This window comes from Rhinoderma darwinii, chromosome 2 (assembly GCF_050947455.1).
Source record: "Rhinoderma darwinii isolate aRhiDar2 chromosome 2, aRhiDar2.hap1, whole genome shotgun sequence".
In the NCBI taxonomy this organism is placed as follows: domain Eukaryota; kingdom Metazoa; phylum Chordata; class Amphibia; order Anura; family Rhinodermatidae; genus Rhinoderma; species Rhinoderma darwinii.
The window spans coordinates 96,569,859-96,590,270 of NC_134688.1; the positions used below are offsets into that span (position 1 = coordinate 96,569,859).

Genomic DNA, 20,412 nt, shown 5'->3' on the forward strand with positions numbered 1-20,412 from the left:
GTACGTGCCCTTGGGGGAGCGTCTCCATACTCACTTATTTATCCAGGCAAACTGAACATAGCTGGACACGACATCAATTCATTTTTCTTATTTGATTCTTTATGTACAGTATGCACAATATTTCTAAGCACACAGCCCTTAATTGTACATATTAAACAGTATATGGTCATAGTGGGTTACAATATTTAGAGCATAAGTTCTTAGACCATACGGAGATGTTGCAGGTAGGAAATGTGCACATTATTTTGCATACATGGAGAAACAGATAATAAAAATTATTTGTTGTCATGACCCCGTCCTATCAACTTCATAAAATCCGTCCCATCAACTTCATAAAATAGTCAGATTACGACAACCCCTGTCCATGCCCATGCCTAATTTAGGAGATATGGACATCATAGAGGGTACCCTCCTTCTCGGGGCCCTTTTCTATAAGCAATGGCAGAGAGCTTCTGCAAACTAGGGAAGGGACAGTTTTTCTTCATTTACTCTGCCGCACTGGCTGGCGTAGAGTGCAGTAGCGCACACAATGTCCTGACGCTGCCAGTGGTCCGGACCCTGTGTGCTGCGGTTTCCAGTGCTGAAGAGTAGCGGGGAGAGGTAAGTATATAGTGGGGTCGAGTGTCTGATTATTTAAGAGGGCTGGTGTCTAAATAAATGTAGGGGGTCTGGTCTGGTGTCTAAATAAATGTAGGGGGTCTGGTCTAGTGTCTAAAGTTATTTAGGGGTCTGATCTGGGGTCTGAATAACTGAGGGGTCTGGTCTGGGGGTCTGAAGTGATTTAGTGGCCTGGTCTGGGATCTGAATTAATTTAGGGGTCTGGTCTTGGGTCTGAATTCATTTAAAGGCACACAGGAGCCATTGTCAGCCGAGCTGTCAGTCAGCAGACTGGCAGATTCGGCCTACGGTGCCACTATTCTTCTTCTATGTATAGTGCATACATAGAAGCTGCATTGCAAAAAGTTAATTATTTTTTTATTTTTTTTAATAAAAGTCAATTAGAATAATGTTTTTAACCTCAAAATAAATAAAGGCTACAAAGGTTGACATAGCCTTCAACAGCCTGGACATTGTAGCAAATTATAGGGGTCGCAGAAAGATTTCTTTGTGCTGCTGATGTTTTTTGCTCACAGAGAATTCCCTAGATTTGTTACATTTGTATGTGGGAAGCATTAGGTTTGTGTGTGTTTGCCACCTGTGGATGTTAAAAAAAAAATGTTTTCATTCACTTAGGGCTGGGTGATTTTGCAAAAAATAAAATCAATTTTTTTTTTTAACACTTTGGCAGATTTTCGATTTGAATCTCGATTTTCTTATTTTTTTCTGTTTATTTAACAGTAATACCAAGAGATAATTGAATAAATAATTTTTTTATATAAATAACTTTTTAACATATTTTACTATACGAATTGTACGTAACTTCACAACTTTTAACCCCTGCAAATACTTTTTTTTCATCAGAAATACAATTGGAAAAATGTATATCTAATTGATTATAACTTCTGTGTTCCCCAGGAGATAATAGGTTAACAGAATCTATAATCTATGATGCACTTCATGCACTAACATCCCTCTCTGCCGGTCACCACCTCAGCCGGTCTCTGATATTGTAACGAGAGCAGTGTAAATTTCAGCAGGGCCAGGAGTTAGCAGCGAGCGGGCACTTTGGGGCGAGATTACATTATAGTGTCCGAAGTGTGAGCAGGACCCTGTGAAGTACCGTCCCCACAATGGTGTTTTAAATAAATGACATTAAGGACGGATTCACACGACCGTGATTGGACCGTGAAAAACGGTCTGTGTTTCAGACGGATTTTCCGGCCCAACCACCACACATGTGAACGACAGTGGGAAAAAAAATGGCCATTAAAAACTGATCAATTGTCAGTTTTTCATGTCCATTTTGCATCAGTGTTTCCAAATTTTCATCCGTTTCCAGTCCCTTTTTAATGGCTGTTTGTCATCCATTTGCCATCCATTTTTCATGGCTGTTAAAAAAAAAAAGAAAAGAAGGATGGATTTCATTTGTCAGGTTTTTTTTGTCCCAATCCCCTGAAAACTCCACAGTGCCCATGTAGATAGTGCCACAATGTCCCTGTAGATAGTGCCCACATAGTGCCACAGTGCCCACATATAGTGCCACAGTGCCCACATATAGTCACATAATGCCACAGTGCCCACGTATAGTCACATAGTGCCCACATATAGTGACCGTGCCCACAAGTGCCACAGTTTACCCTGGGCTATAAATGACCGTTATACTTTATTCTGCAGGTCGGTATGATTACGGCGATACCATATGTATATAGTTTTCTTTATGTTTTGCAGCGTTTGCGAAATAAAATAACTTATTTAGAAAATAAATTGTTTTTTGTGTCACCATATTCAGAGAGCTGTAACTTTTTTATTTTTCAGTCAAAAAAGCTGTGTAAGGGCTTGTTTTTTGCGGGACGGGTTGTAGTTTGTATCGGTACTATTTTGGTGTTCATGCGACTTTTTGATCACTTTTTATTGTATATTTTGGGAGGGATGGTGACCAAAAAATAGTGATTCTGGCATTGTTTTTTTTTTTTGCGGTGTTCACCGTGCGGGAAAAATAATATTATAGTTTTATAGTTGGGGTCGTTACGAACGCGGGGATACCAAATATGTGTACTTTTTTTTTACTTGTTCATTTTTTTCCTATAATAAAAGACTTACTATAGGAAAAAAAGCAGTGTTTGTTTATGTAACGTATAACTTATTTTTACACTTTTTTTAAAACATTTTTATTCTTTTTTTTACTTTTTTCACTTGTCCCACTAGGGGACACTAAGACTTGCAGCTCTGATCGCTGCTGGAATACATTACACTACACACGTAGTGTAATGTATTCTAACTGTCATTGTGACGTAACAGTCACACTGACAGGAAGCCTACTACGTCCACCCTCCGGCTGGTCCTCATAGGCTTCTGTACATGGCAGCCCGGAAGCCATTGCCTGGCGTCCGGTTGCCATGGGTACCATCACCAGCCTCTGTGATTTCACGTGTGGGCTGCCGATAGGTCAAAATCGAACGCCGCAATTAAGGGGTTAACTGCCGAAATCAGCGGCGATGGGGAATGCAGGGCAGATACCCTGCACAGTTAACCGCGCGACGGTTAACTGTCAAAACACAGACGTAACTGCACGTCAAGGTGCGCAAACTTACTGCTCACCTCGACGTGCATTAACGTCAAGGTGCGGGAAGGGGTTAATGTCTTGTAAAAATGCTGTTATGTAAACATAAGACAAATGAAATAGAGTATGCAAAAATATTGGACATCATTAGTCAGTGCAAAATGTAGTACTTTATCTGAAAATATATTTTTGCTGTTTATAATGTTTTCACATGAATAGGATCACAAAGACTTTAAATCAAGATCAGAGTTGTGTTGAATATGAGACACAGGTCATTTGGACATCAGAAAGATTAATATTTCTAGTTTATATTTTTAGAGGAAATACTTGAAAGTCATGGCTAATAAAGTGCAGTCCTGTAGAGAATTATTGACATTTTCAGCAAAATTTCTTAATGAAATGTAAAATAAAACTATTTTTCTTTTCAGGTCTTGACTCAGGAAAACTTAGCAACTCTTCTCACAGGAGTTATGGCTCCCACAGGAGCAGTTGCTCAACCTTTTCTTATCCCCATCACTATTCCTGGTCAAGTTGCTGGCCAACAGGGTCTGGCTGTTTGGAACTTCCCCACTGCAACTCTAGCCACTATTCCTGGACTAACAGCTACTCCCCCTGCTGGTGGAGTGTTCAAACTGCCTCTAGCAAACTTGCAAGGTAAATCTAATTTTACGGTTAAAGTATTGCTTCATGCAACTTTCTATATAAATGTGATGGACTTTCCCATAGACTTCACCTACTAGTTTTCTGGGGTCCATAACTGGGATGTACATGTACTGAAGTTAGATCTAAATGAAAGTTTCCTATTTATTGATGCTTAACCCTTTCATGACCAAGGGTCACTCATTCCCCTGTGTCCAGGTCAAATTTTCCACTTCTTTAAACGATAATATCTTTGGAATCGCTTTGAATATCACAACTATTTTTTTTACAAGACATTTGAGGCTTTAATTTTCTAGATTAGTTTAATTAATTAAAATTTTTATTATCAGCAGACAAATCACAAAAATGTTTTGTATTTTTTTATATATATTTATCTATATTATATGATAACAGGTACAAAATAGCAGCACTAACTGCTGTCATCTGTGCAATATGCAAGGCCACCTTTTTTTTTTTACCTCTCGCTTGTCTACTGCATTGCACTATACGGCTTCAGCACTTGATCTGAAAGATCAACCCCTCCCATTTATTTATTATATCCCAGAATGCAATCTGGCTTGGGGGTCACTTACTGGTACCTCCTACAGGAACAGGGGTGTTGCCGTTCCCATGTATTGTGGTCAAGAGAAGGACATCCCGCTTGTACTTGACGAACAACACGTTCTCGCTGCATACTGCCCTGCTCTCACCCCCTTCTGAGACTTTAGCCAAGCAGGGTTTTAGGGAGGCCACCCTGGTTCTTGCGCACGGTGCTGCATGCTGCCGCATTTATGGTGGAGAGGCACTTAAAGTGTAGCTAAACGTTTGACAAACTTGTGACATGTCATAGTGACATGTCAGAAGTTTGGATTGGTGGGGGTCCCCACCAATCACTAGAACGAAGCAGCTGAAGCGCTCGTGTGAGCGCTCAGCCGCTTCGTGTCTGTTCGTCTTTTTCCGGAAAGCCAATGTATCGGAGTACGGGCTCATAGACTTTTTATAAAGTCCGTACACCGATACATTTATTTCCGGAAAAAGCCGAACAGATATGAAGCGGCTCAGCGCTCACACGAGCGCTTCAGCTGCTTCGTTCTAGTGATTGGTGGGGGTCTCAGTACTCGGACCCCCACCAATCCAAACTTCTGACATGTCACTATGTTGAAAAGTTAAAAAAAAGTTTGGTAATAGTTTATAATAAATAAATAAAAATCCAAAGTAAAGAAAAAAAATTCAAAACCCACTTTTTCCTCCTTACAAATTGCTTTATTATGAAGTAAAAAAGTTACACATATTTGATATCGCTGCATTCGTAACGACCCCAACTATGAAGCTATTTCATTATTTAACCCACTCAATGAACGCCGTAAAAAGTTAATTAAAAAAACCATGCAAGAATTGCTGTTTTCTGTGCATCCTACCTTAAAAAAATGTGTTAAAAAGTGATCAAAAAGTCGCGTGAACTCCAAAATGGTACCAATAAAAACGACAAGTCTTCCCACAAAAAAAAAAAGCCCTCATACAGCTGGATCAGTGGAAATGTAAAAAAGTTATTGCTCTTCAAATATGGAGACACAAAAACAAATAATTTTGAAAAAAAAGTGTTTTTACTGTGTAAAAGTAGTAAAACATAAGAAAACAATATAAATTTGGTAATTAAGTTATTATGTTATCTATACCACACGGTAAACGGCGGGAATTTAGGACACAAAAAAAGAGTGGCGAAATTGCTGTTCTTTTTCTATTTCGTCCCCCAAAAAAACTTTAATAAAACTTAATCAATAAATAATATGTACCCCAAAATGGTGCTATTAAAAAATACAACTCGTCCGGCAAAAAAACAAGACCTTATACAGCTATGTCGACGCAAAAATTAAAAAGTTATAGATCTTTGAATGAGACGATGGAAAACAGTAAAAAATGGCATGGTCATTAAAGAGGCTCTGTCACCAGATTTTGCAACCCCTATCTGCTATTGCAGCAGATAGGCGCTGCAATGTGGATTACAGTAACGTTTTTATTTTTAAAAAACGAGCATTTTTGGCCAAGTTATGACCATTTTCGTATTTATGCAAATGAGGCTTGCAAAAGTACAACTGGGCGTGTTGAAAAGTAAAAGTACAACTGGGCGTGTATTATGTGCGTACATCGGGGCGTGTTTACTACTTTTACTAGCTGGGCGTTGTGTATAGAAGTATCATCCACTTCTCTTCACAACGCCCAGCTTCTGGCAGTGCAGATCTGTGACGTCACTCACAGGTCCTGCATCTTGTCGGACACATCGGCACCAGAGGCTACAGATGATTCTGCAGCAGCATCGGCGTTAGCAGGTAAGTCGATGTAGCAACTTACCTGCAAACGCTGATGCTGCTGCAGAATCAACTGTAGCCTCTGGTGCCGATGTGGCCGACACGATGCAGGACCTGTGAGTGACGTCACAGATCTGCACTGCCAGAAGCTGGGCGTTGTGAAGAGAAGTGGATGATACTTCTCATCAGAAAGCCCAGCTAGTAAAAGTAGTAAACACGCCCCGATGTACGCACATAATACACGCCCAGTTGTACTTTTACTTTTCAACACTCCCAGTTGTACTTTTGCAAGCCTCATTTGCATAAATACGAAAATGGTCATAACTTGGCCAAAAATGCTCGTTTTTTAAAAATAAAAACGTTACTGTAATCTACATTGCAGCGCCTATCTGCTGCAATAGCAGATAGGGGTTGCAAAATCTGGTGACAGAGCCTCTTTAAGGCCTAAAATAGGCTGGTCACTAAGGGGTTTCCCAAGTTTTTGAAAAAGTTTCTAAGAAGCTGAATGTGTTGAAAAACACAAAACAAAAAACACACAAGAAAATTCCTCACCTTTGAAATTTCCTGCCATGCCAGCGGTTCCCTGGTCCCCCAACAATCTTTGTTTACACCGTTGCAGCAATGACGTGTCGTGCCGACATATGTCTGCAGCAGTCCCTCACCAACTGCAGTGAGTAATGTGAACAAGGTGTAAACAAAGATCCGCAAGGGATTAGGGGACTGTCTGTGGGAGATTTAAAAGGTAAGTGATTTTATTTATCCTACCACACATTCAGCTTATTTAAAAATGTTTTAAAAGCCTGCAAAACCACCCCAATCCGAGTCCCTGTCTATTTGCCAGAGCCGCATTAAACCAATGCCCTCTACTTATGCTACATTCTGTACTAACATTTTCACATGTACTTTTCACTTACGGTATTGTGTTACGGTATAATAAATCATTCCATGCACTTTAAATATTGTGCCTCGTATTTTAAAACTATCCTAGGGAAACCCGGGTAATGTTGCCCATACCAGCCAAAGTTAATCTTTCATTCTCTAGTCTGGACTAGAAAGATAGAACATCAACTCTTGTTGCTATGGGCAAGGCTCCTTTTTCTAATACATGTAGCAGTCGAATCTTCTGAAAAAATGTAACAATAATAAAACAATGCATTGTCAATTTGATATATTAGATGATACATATCTTACATGAATTCTTGTGTGCTAATCCTGGAGGCAACAACTGCTGTGTTAGGCTATGTTCACACAGAGTATTTTGGGGGAGGAATATCTGCCTCAAAATTCCGTTTGGAACTTTGAGGCAGATTTTCCTCTCCCTGCACGCCGATTTTCGCTGCGATTTTCGCGCCGTTTTTCGCCAGCGGCCATTGAGAGCCGCGGGCATAAAACAGCGCGAAATAGCGCTTTCTCTGCCTTCCATTGAAGTCAATGGGAGGTCGGAGGCGGAAGCGCCCGAAGATAGGTCATGTCGCTTTTTCCCGCGAGGCAGTTTTACTGCTCGCGGGAAAAAGACGCCGACGCCTCCCATTGAAATCAATGGGAGGCGTTCTCGGGCCGTTTCTGCCGAGTTTTGCGACGCGGTTTCCGCGTCAAAAAACTCGGCAAAAGACCCCGTGTGAACATAGCCTAAGGGTGAGTTCACATAGAGTTTTTTGCAGGAGGAAAATCTGCCTCAAAATTCCACTTGGAATTTTGAGGCAGATTTTCCTCTGCCTGCACGCCGATTTTCGTTCGTGAACGCCGTGGGTTTAAAACGCTGCGAAATACGCTTTCTCTGCCTCCCATTGATGTCAATAGGAGGTCAGAGGCGTAAACGCCCGAAGATAGGGCATGTCCCTTCTTTTACCCGTGAGACGTTTTTTCCGCTCGCAGAAAAAAAACGCTTTTGCCTCCCATTGAAATCAATGGGAGGCATTTTCGGCAGTTTGTTGGCGCGTTTTCCGACGCGGTTTCTGCATCAAAAAACGTGTCAAAAAACTCTGTGTGAACTCACCCTTATTGTGTGGTACATAGACGATATAGTATGTAATGCTGCATATTGTAATCTAAATTCTAAGCAACATTTAGTAGAATTTTTTGTTTGTCTAGGACACATATGTTTTTATCATTTACAAATGCAGAAGCCTGAGTTTTGGTAATAGGCATATTTTACAAGTGATGCATCCTTATTGATTTTTTTTTCTAAATGTTTTTACAGCAGCATCAGTCTTGAATACTGCCCTACAAAACCCCGTTCAAGCAGCTCCAGCATTCCAGACTGTTTACCAGGCACAGCCAGCAGTTCAGGCCCAAGCAGCGCTTCAGGCCCAAGCCGCTCTTCAGGCTACTTTCCAGCAACAGGCTGCGCTACAGGTCCCAACAACTCTACAGGCCCAAACAGCCATGATGTCCAGTACTGTAGCCAAAGCAGAACCTCCGACACATCTTACTGTCCAGCCAGCAAGCTTCACTTTTAATCCAGCTATTGTAAGTACGTGCAAGAATCATGAATAAGTAACCCTGCGCATTCTAGAGTAAGAGACTTCGTCAAACTACTGATGCACATATTTATATTGAGTATCAGAAAACAGAGAAAAATCACGATCAATAAAATACATTTCATATGATGGTTTAGGCCCAATATCAGTTTAGCTTACGCATTATAATAATACAACAAGTGTAAAAGATTGAAAAGGAGATGGTAGAGAGGAAATAGTAATTCCCTAAAATGATGGTGTTAATGGAATTGCTCCCTTTAGCAGTGACAGAGTTTCAAAATACATATGTAAGCCTGCCAAATATTTCAGGAGACACATGTATTATTGACTGAAGTCTGAATCCATTGACAGACTAAAATCTGTAGTAAACAGCGGTCTGAAGTCTGCTGACAGATTTGCGGGACAAGGGCTCCTACTGCTAATTTAAGTGATTTTAATATTCAAAAAGTAAACCTACATTTTCAAGCAGGTCACCGTTAGCATTTATAAAAACACATCGATGTAAAGTCACATGGTTAGCAAGGTGGAAAAAAAGAGAAATCCATCTAGTTCAACCTATTCTCCTGCAATGTTGATCCAGATGAGGGAAAAAACCCTCATGAGGCAGAAGCCAATTTTCCGTATTTTAGGGGAAACACTCCTTCCCGACTCCACTATGGCAATCAGAATAAATCCCTCTAGTACATATTACTTTACATATTATTACTTTCAAGAAAGGCATCCAGGTCCCCTTATAAAATAAAATACCTCAACCTGTTGTAGGATAATTCCATGGGCCAGTTTTTGGAAGAGCTGAAAAGAAGTGGTGCTCTGTTGGATCCGGTAATTTCTAACAATGCAGAGCTTGTTGGGAATGTCACTATTTGTGAAAACCTTGGTGACAGTGACCAAAATATAATATGATTTTGCCTAAACTTTGAAAAACAAACACAGGCTTGGAGGCAAAAGCACTTAAGTTTAATCAGGCCAATTTCCCCAGGATGAGGGCTGCACTTCAGGACATAGACTGGGAACAACTAATGTAAAATAGCAATACAAATACCTAATGGGAGCACTTAACCCCTTCCTGCACCTTGACGTAACTGCACGTCCAGGCGAGCAGTAAGTTTACTTACCTAGACGTGCATTTATGTCTGCACTTTAAAAGTTAACCGCAACGCTATACCGCAATGGCACTTAATTGCAGGGAACGTCTGCCCTTATCTCAGGCAGAGTACAAGGGACCAATCAGAGCGATCCCTTGTTGGAGATTGCTCCGATTGGTAAGTCTGTACAGTCTAACCAATCGGAGCTTAGATGTGTAGAAAAATATGATTACAGGCTCTGATCTCCTCTGTTGACTTATGAAAGTCAAAGAGATCAGTGCCTGTACCGTCGTCTTGATAATTAGAGAAAAAAAAGACTCCCATTATTCCCTTGATCACAGTTCCCCCACTGTGATCACTCCCCCACCTCTCCCATTGAATAAGGGAGCTTTTTTGTTGTTGTTTTTTAAAACAAAAAAGAAATCATAAAACACAAAAAAAAAAAAGTGTTTGGTCAGTGTCAATTTAGTCAGTGTCAAGATCATCAGTGTCATTCAGTTAGCGTCAGTCAGTGTGTGGTTGTCAATCAGTCAGTGTCATTTATCGTCTTTCTGTAAGTATAGTTTATTCAGTTTAAGTTAGTCAGCTTTAGTGTCATAAAAGAAAAAAAAAATATTAGTGTACGGTGGTGTTAGCGCAGTTGCACACAACTGAGTGCCACTCGAGCCGTTTTTCATGGCATCTGAGTGGCACCCGATAGTTTTCACGGACCCATTCACTTCAGCAGGTCATTGAAAACTGACCCGATTCTCCGATCCGTGGAAAAATAGGACATTTCTATCTTTCCACGGATCACTGACGGGACCCAGCCGTCACACATTGTCGTGTGCATGAGGCATTAGTGTTTTAATGTTTCATGTAAAAAAAAGGCAAAAAAAATCTATACTATACATATAGATACAGTATACATATATACATTTAATGTAAATGTAATGGCAGGAAGGAGGTGAAGGGAAAGTGAGCCCTAATCTACCCACCGCCCTGTCTCTGCCTACTTGCAACGACCCGCCCTAGGCGACGGGGTACAACTGGGCGGCGGTCCCTACGCTGTCTAAGTGCACGGGAGAACAAACAGGGAACACGCAAGGGAAGGGGCAGTAGCCCACGGAACGCCACGAGGAAACGGAGCGGTGAATGAGTTGTCAGGACCAGGATGAAGTGGAGTATACCCAAGTGAGCACGGAGGAGGAAGCAAGCCGGAGGCAAAGCAAAGCGGGTTAAGCAGAACAGCAGCAAGGCAGAAGCACGGCAGAAGCAGGCTGGAGCAAGCAGCAGTGGGGCCAGGAATGCAAAAGAATTACAAGCACTGAGGAGGAGAACACAGCAGGTAATAAAGGACAGGGGGCGGAGCTAACTCCGACTGACCAGGCCGCGATAGGCTCTCCCACTCCTGAGCCTGCCACCCTGGTTGGTGGGAGATGGTGTCAGTCGAACAGGTCTGGCCTCAGGTGTGGATTGATTAATCCCAGGAGTATACCTAGATGTAGTACCTGGCAGATCCCTAACAGTACTCCCCCTTTTATGAGGGGCCACCGGACCCTTACTAAGAGGACCCGGTTTAGTAGGGAAGAGAAGGTGGAACCTCCTGATCAATACCCCAGCGTGAACATCACGGGCAGGTACCCAAGTCCTCTCCTCCGGCCCGTACCCTCTCCAATGGACCAGGTACTGGAGGGAGCCCTGGACCATCCTACTGTCAATAATCTTGGCCACCTCGAATTCCACCCCCTCAGGGGTGAGAACGGGAACAGGAGGTTTCCTCGAGGGGGACCAGGCCGGGGAGCAGCGTTTAAGGAGGGAGGCATGGAAGACGTCATGTATGCGAAAGGATGGGGGCAGCTCCAGACGGAAGGATACAGGGTTGAGGACTTCAATGATCTTATAAGGCCCAATAAATCGGGGAGCAAACTTCCTGGACGGGACCTTAAGGCGCAAGTTCCTGGACGACAACCAGACCAAATCCCCGACGACAAACCGGGGGTTAGCAGAACGTCTACTATCCGCCTGAATCTTTTGTGCGCTTTGGGACGCCTCTAGGTTCTTCTGAACCTGGGCCCAGACAGTGCACAGTTCCCGATGAACCTCCTCTACCTCAGGATTATTGGAACAACCAGGGGAAACGGAGGAGAACCTTGGGTTAAACCCGAAATTACGGAAAAACGGGGAGACCCCTGACGAGTTACTGACCCGGTTATTCAGGGAAAATTCAGCAAGGGGAAGGAATAAGACCCAATCGAATTGACAGTCAGAGATGAAACACCTTAAATATTGTTCCAGGGACTGGTTAGTCCTCTCCGTTTGGCCATTAGTTTCGGGATGGAAGGCGGAGGAGAAGGACAGATCAATCTCCAACTTTTTACAAAAGGCTCTCCAAAATAAGGAAACAAATTGTACCCCTCTGTCAGAAACGATATTGACTGGGGCCCCATGGAGACGCAGGATGTGTTTCACAAACAAAGAAGCTAACGTCTTGGCGTTAGGTAGCTTCTTAAGGGGCACAAAGTGGCACATCTTGCTGAAGCGGTCTACTACCACCCACACCACCGACTTGCCCTGAGATGGAGGCAAATCGGTGATAAAATCCATGGAGATATGGGTCCAAGGTCTCTGGGGAATGGGCAAGGAACGTAGTAGGCCCGCAGGTCGGGACCTAGGGGTTTTGGACCTAGCGCAAACCTCACAAGCGGCGACGTAAGCCCTAACGTCTTTAGGCAACCCAGGCCACCAATAGTTTCTGGTAATGAGGTGTTTGGTGCCCAAGATGCCAGGATGACCAGATAGAGCGGAGTCATGGTTTTCCCTGAGTACCCTTAGCCGGTATTGCAGGGGAACAAACAGTTTGTCCCCAGGGACGTTCCCGGGAGCAGCACCCTGATCAGCCGCGATTTAAGAAGCTAAATCAGAATCCGTGGCAGAAACGATTATACCAGGGGGTAAAATACAAGCAGGATCCTTCTCGGAAGGAGGATTGGCCATGAAACTACGTGACAGGGCATCAGCCTTAATATTCTTGGACCCAGCCCTATAGGTAACCAAGAAATTAAATCTGGTAAAGAATAGTGCCCACCGAGCTTGTCTAGGATTAAGCCTCCGGGCCGATTCTAGGAAAACCAGATTCTTGTGATCTGTAAGGACCGTTACCTGGTGTCTGCCCCCCTCCAGGAAGTGTCGCCACTCTTCAAAAGCCCATTTAATGGCTAGAAGTTCGCGGTTGCCAATATCATAGTTACTCTCCGTTGGCGAAAACTTCCTAGAGAAGTAAGCACAGGGGCGGAGATGGGTGAGGGAGCTGGTACCCTGGGACAAGACGGCCCCCACTCCCACCTCGGATGCGTCAACCTCCACAATAAATGGCTCCTCTTGGTTGGGCTGAATCAGCACGGGGGCCGAGATAAAGCACTTCTTGAGGGTCTCAAAGGCCTGGACGGCCTCAGGGGGCCAATGGAGGACATCAGCACCCTTGCGAGTAAGGTCCGTAAGAGGCTTAGCGACGACCGAGAAGTTGGCAATAAATCTCCTGTAATAGTTGGCGAACCCTAAAAAACACTGTAACGCCTTAAGGGAGGCAGGTTGGACCCATTCCGCCACAGCCTGAACCTTGGCAGGGTCCATGCGGAATTCATGAGGAGTGAGGATTTGCCCTAAAAATGGTATCTCCTGTACCCCAAAGACACATTTTTCAGTCTTAGCAAACAGATTATTCTCCCGAAGGACCTGGAGCACCTTCCTGACATGCTCCACGTGGGAGGACCAGTCCTTGGAAAACACCAGTATGTCATCAAGGTACACAACAAGAAAATTACCCAGGTAATCTCTCAGGATTTCATTAATAAAATTCTGGAAGACAGCAGGAGCATTACACAACCCAAAGGGCATGACCAGGTATTCGAAATGACCCTCGGGTGTGTTGAACGCAGTTTTCCACTCATCCCCCTCTTTGATGCGGATAAGGTTATATGCCCCCCGTAGATCGAACTTAGAAAACCATTGGGCTCCCTGAACCTGATTAAAAAGATCCGGAATCAAAGGAAGTGGGTACTGGTTCCTTACGGTGACCTTATTCAGGTTACGATAATCAATGCACGGCCTAAGACCACCATCCTTCTTCCCCACGAAGAAGAAGCCAGCACCTACAGGAGAAGTCGGGGGGCGAATGAAACCCTTGGCCAGGCATTCTTGGATATACACCCTCATAGCTTCACGTTCAGGACATGAAAGATTAAATATCCTACCCTTAGGAAGCTTGGCACCAGGCACCAAATCGATGGCGCAATTGTAATCTCTATGGGGGGGCAACACCTCGGAGGCCTCCTTAGAAAACACATCGGCGAAGTCCTGAACAAACTCAGGAAGCGTGTTTACCTCCTCCCGGGGAGAAATAGAGTTAACAGAAAGACATGACATAAGACATTCATTACCCCATTTGGTAAGCTCCCCAGTATTCCAATCAAACGTGGGATTATGCAACTGCAACCAGGGAAGACCTAATACCAGATCAGACGATAATCCCTGCATCACCAGTACAGAGCACTGCTCCAAATGCATGGAGCCAACCAGGAGTTCAAAAACAGGAGTATGCTGAGTAAAATAACCATTAGCAAGGGGAGTAGAGTCGATACCTACTACAGGGATAGGATAAGGTAAATCAATAAAAGGCATTTTTAGAGACATAGCAAATTCCACAGACATGATATTAGCAGATGAGCCAGAATCCACGAAAGCACTGCCAGTGGCAGACCGGCCAGCAAACGAGACCTGAAAGGGAAGCAAAATTTTATTGCGTTTCACATTAACGGGAAATACCTGTGCGCCCAAGTGACCTCCCCGATGATCACTTAGGCGCGGAAGTTTTCCGGCTTTTTATTCTTGCGCCTGGGACAGGTGTTCAGAAGATTCTTGTCGTCCCCACAGTAGAAGCAGAGACCATTCATTCTGCGAAACTCCCTACGTTGTCGAGGGGACATGGAGGCCCCGAGTTGCATAGGTACCTCCGAGTCCTCCGTGGAGGGGCGAGGAGACGGGACCTCGGGGGGAATCGCAGAAAGGTCAGAGGGGAGCACATTGAAGCGTTCAAGCTGACGTTCCCTGAGACGTCGGTCAAGTCGTACTGCTAGGGCCATAACCTGGTCAAGGGAGTCAGAAGAGGGGTAACTAACCAGCAGATCCTTCAGGGCGTCAGATAATCCTAACCTAAACTGGCACCTTAGGGCCGGATCGTTCCACCGAGAAGCTACGCACCACTTTCTAAAATCAGAACAGTACTCCTCAACCGGTCTGCTACCCTGACGTAAGGTCACCAGCTGACTCTCGGCTAAAGCAGTCCTGTCAGGCTCGTCGTAAATGAGTCCGAGGGCAGAGAAAAAGCGATCAACAGAGGAAAGTTCAGGGGCGTCAGGAGCCAAGGAGAAGGCCCACTCTTGGGGCCCTTCCTGGAGTCGGGATATGATGATACCCACCCGCTGGTTCTCGGAACCTGAGGAGTGGGGTTTAAGGCGGAAATACAGTCTGCAACTCTCCCGGAAGGAGAGAAACGTCTTACGGTCCCCTGAGAACCGGTCAGGTAACTTGAGGTCGGGTTCTAGAGGTGAGGTGAGGGGAACTACTACGGCAGCGTCACCCTGGTTGACCCTCTGGGCCAGGGCCTGGACCTGTAGGGAGAGGCCCTGCATCTGCTGGGTCAGGGTCTCAAGGGGGTCCATGACAGCGTCAACGTAGGGGAAATGGTAGACTAGGTAAGGGGCTTGTAATTATGTAATGGCAGGAAGGAGGTGAAGGGAAAGTGAGCCCTAATCTACCCACCGCCCTGTCCCTGCCTACTTGCAACGACCCGCCCTAGGCGACGGGGTACAACTGGGCGGCGGTCCCTACGCTGTCTAAGTGCACGGGAGAACAAACAGGGAACACGCAAGGGAAGGGGCAGTAGCCCACGGAACGCCACGAGGAAACGGAGCGGTGAATGAGTTGTCAGGACCAGGATGAAGTGGAGTATACCCAAGTGAGCACGGAGGAGGAAGCAAGCCGGAGGCAAAGCAAAGCGGGTTAAGCAGAACAGCAGCAAGGCAGAAGCACGGCAGAAGCAGGCTGGAGCAAGCAGCAGTGGGGCCAGGAATCCAAAAGAATTACAAGCACTGAGGAGGAGAACACAGCAGGTAATAAAGGACAGGGGGCGGAGCTAACTCCGACTGACCAGGCCGCGATAGGCTCTCCCACTCCTGAGCCTGCCACCCTGGTTGGTGGGAGATGGTGTCAGTCGAACAGGTCTGGCCTCAGGTGTGGATTGATTAATCCCAGGAGTATACCTAGATGTAGTACCTGGCAGATCCCTAACAGTAAATGAAAAATAAAAGTGGCCCCCAGAACATACACCACAGAAGAGGCGTATGGGATGCTCACATCGGACACAGAGAGTGCGAGTGATGTTGTATCCGCTTTTGCTCTGTCCTCATCAACTGACACCGAGGAACCTCCTCACAGTCGCAGGAGGGGTAGCGTTCAGGTTACACCTGCACCTGAACCTAATTGGTTGCCCCCAACCTCCTACACCGCCCAAGTACCGGAATTTACTGCTGCTGCAGGGGTCCAAGTACAGACAGCAGGGTTGACAGAAATATAATTTGTCCACCTCTTTGTTGCGCAGACAAATCTTTGTGCACAACAATGTATTGCTGTGAACCCCAGTACTTTCTATGTCAGGCCATACAGGTGCCATCCCACCAACACAGCAGAAATGCTGCAATACTGGGGATTGGTCCTGAATATGGGCCTAACTAAGATTAGACCCCTTATGTCTTATTTGGCCCCCCAAAAAATTCTCTTTATATACCCCTACATGAGAAATTGCCATTGATGAGTCCCTGGTGCATTTCAAGGGGAGAGTGAAATTTAGGCAGTATTTGACCAACAAGCGTGCCAGATATGGCATTAAAATCTATAAATTGTCTGAGTCAGGCTACACGCACACTTTTAAAATTTATGAGGGAAGGGACAGTCACATTGATCCCCCAAACTGTCCCCCAATCCTGACCACAACTGGGAAGCTTGTGTGAGACCACCTGCACCCACTGTTTGATCAGGGGTACCACCTGTACCTTGACAACTTGTACACGAGTCTACCCCTGTTCAAGTGCCTGGCGGAGCAAAAAACGGTGGCTTGTAGGACGGTCTGCAAAAATGAAAGGTACCTCCAAAAGACCCTTCTGAGCCAAACCCTGTAGCTTGGGGAGTGCAGGGCGCTCCATAACGCAGAAGTCCTTTTTAAAAAAAATGTAGGGACAAGAAGGATGTCCTAATGCTGACATCCATACACGATGCCACCTGCTCCCTTGTCCCTGTGCGTGGTGCAACATCCTCGTCACGGCCTGTGTGCAACCAGGCATATAACAAATTTATGGGGGGGGGGGTGTGGATCTATCTGACTAGATGCTCAAGCTGTACAATGCCATGCGGAAATCTAAAATTTGGTCCAAAAAAACTGGCTGTGTACTTTATCCAATGGCATTGTACAACTCTTTTGTCATCTACAGGAGCACTGGTCATGAGGGGACATACCTTAAATATCTTCTCTTTGGTAATGTGGCAGAGGTGTCAGAAAATTCTACCTCTGCAAGTAGTGATGTCCCCAGGATAGTTCCAGGGCAGCACTTTCCTGGTGAAGTGCCACCCACAGGGAAAAAAAAGGCGCCCCCAGAAAAGGTGTAGTGAATGTGCGAGAAGAGGCATAAGAAAAGACATGACATACCAGTGCAACACCTGTCCCTCCCACCCCGGAATGTGTATGAAGGAGTGCTTCCGAATATACTACACCTCTATTAAGTTCAAAATTTTATTTTCATCCGTCCCTTTCATTTATAATGATCATCCCTTTCATTTACAATTACCGTTCCCTTCATTTACCATTTAAAAATTGAACATCCCCAAAACAAAACTAAAAATTCTCATTATGCCCCTGCATGAATACCTAGGATTTGTAATATGGTGTAGTATCTGCACAATTTTTAAGACCTGTGCAAACATGACAAGTGCCCAAAAATCATCCAAGTAAAATAAGGCCTCAAAATCCTTGTGGTGTTCCAATACTTTCAGGCCCTGCCATATGTCCAGCAACAGCAGATTAGGGCCAATTTGGGGGTATTTCTAAACTAAGAAGAAATAGCCTAATAAATGTCGAGGTGCTTTTCTTCACTTGCATGCTCTGTGTCTGAAAAATCTATCCTATAAATGAGCTATTTGTAAAAAAAAATTGAAAATGTTATTTTCCATGCTACATTTCCACAAGATTGTGCAAAAAAACTGTGGAGTTAAAAAAGTGATCTCACCCCTAGATAAATTCTTTAAGGGGTGTAGTTTTCGAAATGGGGTCATTTCTGGGGCTTTTTCCATCATTACAGCACCTTCAGCGCTCTTCCAGTGGCCAGGTGCATAAAAATAAGTTCCTTCTAAAATTTAGAAAAATTACATATTACATTGTAATATACCCAAAAAGGGTTAAAAATTGTGGTCCAAATCTAGTAGACAAAGGGAAAAACAAATTTAATAACATATTTATAACATATTTATACACTATACTGCATATATATGTTCCATGTTGAAGTTAAAAGTAGAATAAACTTCTTTTTTTTTCCGACATTCTTGGCGGTTTTTACATTTAAATTTTACATCAAAAGAAAGTACAATATGTGACAAATAACAAAGAATTACTTAGATATGTAAAACCATCGGCAAGTTATTCTCGGATAAAGTGACACATACCATATTTCAATAATCTTCGTCCTAAAGCTCTAAAATGACTCAGCCCTGAAGGGGTTAAACTCTACTTTGGGTAATTATTATAAACAGCTAAAATTAAAACCTACATAACATACGCATACTGTAAAAAGGGCGATAAATGACAATAAAAAAAAGGGCACTTAAAAATATAAATTTTAGGGTTCAGGTTAACCTCTTAACGCCTAAAGACGGATATATCCGTTCTCTGCAGCTGCTAGTTCGCGCAGGAGGACGGATATATCCGTCCTGTGATCGCGCGGGTACTGACAGTGTACACACGCGATCAGCGGCAGGAGCACAGCTGTTATACACAGCCTGGCTCCTGCCGCAACTGCCGGAATCGAAGTGTGCTCCGATTCCGTCAGTTTAACCCCTTAAATGCCGCTGTCAATAGCGACAGCGACATCTAATGTGTTTGACAGAGGGCGGGAGCTCACTCTGTCACCCCCATCGGCGCCCCTGCAAAGAAATCGCGGGGCGCCGTCGGGTTTCCATCTGTAAGGGAGAAAAAGAAAAAAATGCACGGCGCCACAATAGTGCAGATAAAAATGGTAAAAAACAAAAATAAAACACAAGGTGAGGTATAAGCTCACCTATAGGAGTTGTGCTAGGTCAGGCACAACTATGATGTGTGCATGGGTTAATAGAAGAATAGCTGCTGCCAAGGTCCGATCCGGGAAACAAGGATTGTTACAGCCAAAGTAATGTGAGAAAAAGACCAAATAAGGACTTATAACGGCGCTGCTATAATGAAGTTTTAAAATCAAGGTATATAAATAAATGTTTTATTGGTAGGTAGGCTACGCGTTACGACATCGAACTGATGTCTTCATCAGGCCAAGCAAAATCACACTGATTGTGAAAGCTTATATACACAGCACATCAGATAAAGCAGAAGAAAAAACCGCCAAATCTGTATAGGTCAAAGATCAGTGATTACGTCAGAGTTTGAAAACGTAACAGAAATTGCATTAAAATCAAATGTAATGAAATAAGTGTGAGATGGTGGGTTAGATAAGAAGCCGTGTAAGTAGTACGGACAGTCTAATTTAAAACTATATAAATATAAAAATAAATATTTCCATGGCAGCCGGGGGCCTAACAAAGGCCCCCAGGTCTGTCTTCAGCAAATGCCTGTTAGCCCATGCCGGAGGCATGGCCTAATAGATTGCCTGTCCGTTTTACACGGACAGGCAATAATGCTTTGATATACTAAGCCCTTATTCACACTACAGGGTTTCCCGGCCGGGTAACGGCCGTTCATAAAACGTCCGTCACACGGCTGCAGTAGGAACAATAGACCCCTAATGGGGCTATTCACACGACCGATTTTTTTTGACTGCCCGGGAAACCTGGCCATCAAAAAATGGGACATGCCCTATTTTCGGCCGTTTACCCGGCCGCCCGGCTCCCATAGAAGTCTATGGGGCCGGGTAATACACGGCAATCACCGGAATGTGTCCCGAGTGACGGCCGTGTCTTCCGTCGCTGGCGCTCTCTCTCCTCCTCACAGCGCAGAGTGCATGTGTGGAGGAGGAGGGTCTTTTTTTGCTCCCTGTAAGAGTCGTAATCCCCAATCACCGGCCGGGGATTGGGGATTCCGCTACAGGAGAAGTGAGTGACTACACTGTCCATATATGAACACAGCGACGTCACTCACTTCTGAAGCGGAATCCCCGACCCTGTGGCAGCGAATTCCGCTACAGGAGAAGTGAGTGACTACACTGTCCATATATGGACACCGTGACGTCACTCACTTCTGAAGCGGAATCCTCGACCCTGTGGCGGGGGATTCCGCTACAGAAGAAGTGAGTGACCACACTGTCCATATATGGACACAGTGACATCACTCACTTCTGAAGCGGAATCCTCGACCCTGTAGCGGGGGATTCTGCTACAGAAGAAGTGAGTGACCACACTGTCCATATATGTACACAGTGACGTCACTCACTTCTGAAGCGGAATCCCCGGGTCGG

The 20,412-nt window shown here is 44.5% G+C and overlaps 1 protein-coding gene across 1 annotated transcript in view; it reads left to right on the forward strand.

Moving 5' to 3' along the window:
• POU6F1 (POU class 6 homeobox 1) overlaps window positions 1-20,412 on the forward strand; it is a 132,054-nt gene that overhangs the window by 44,161 nt on the left and 67,481 nt on the right. The window contains exons 6-7 of the mRNA XM_075850146.1: window positions 3,589-3,814; window positions 8,306-8,574. Of these exons, the coding sequence (XP_075706261.1) occupies window positions 3,589-3,814; window positions 8,306-8,574 (495 nt within the window). The remainder of the gene's footprint in view (window positions 1-3,588; window positions 3,815-8,305; window positions 8,575-20,412) is intronic.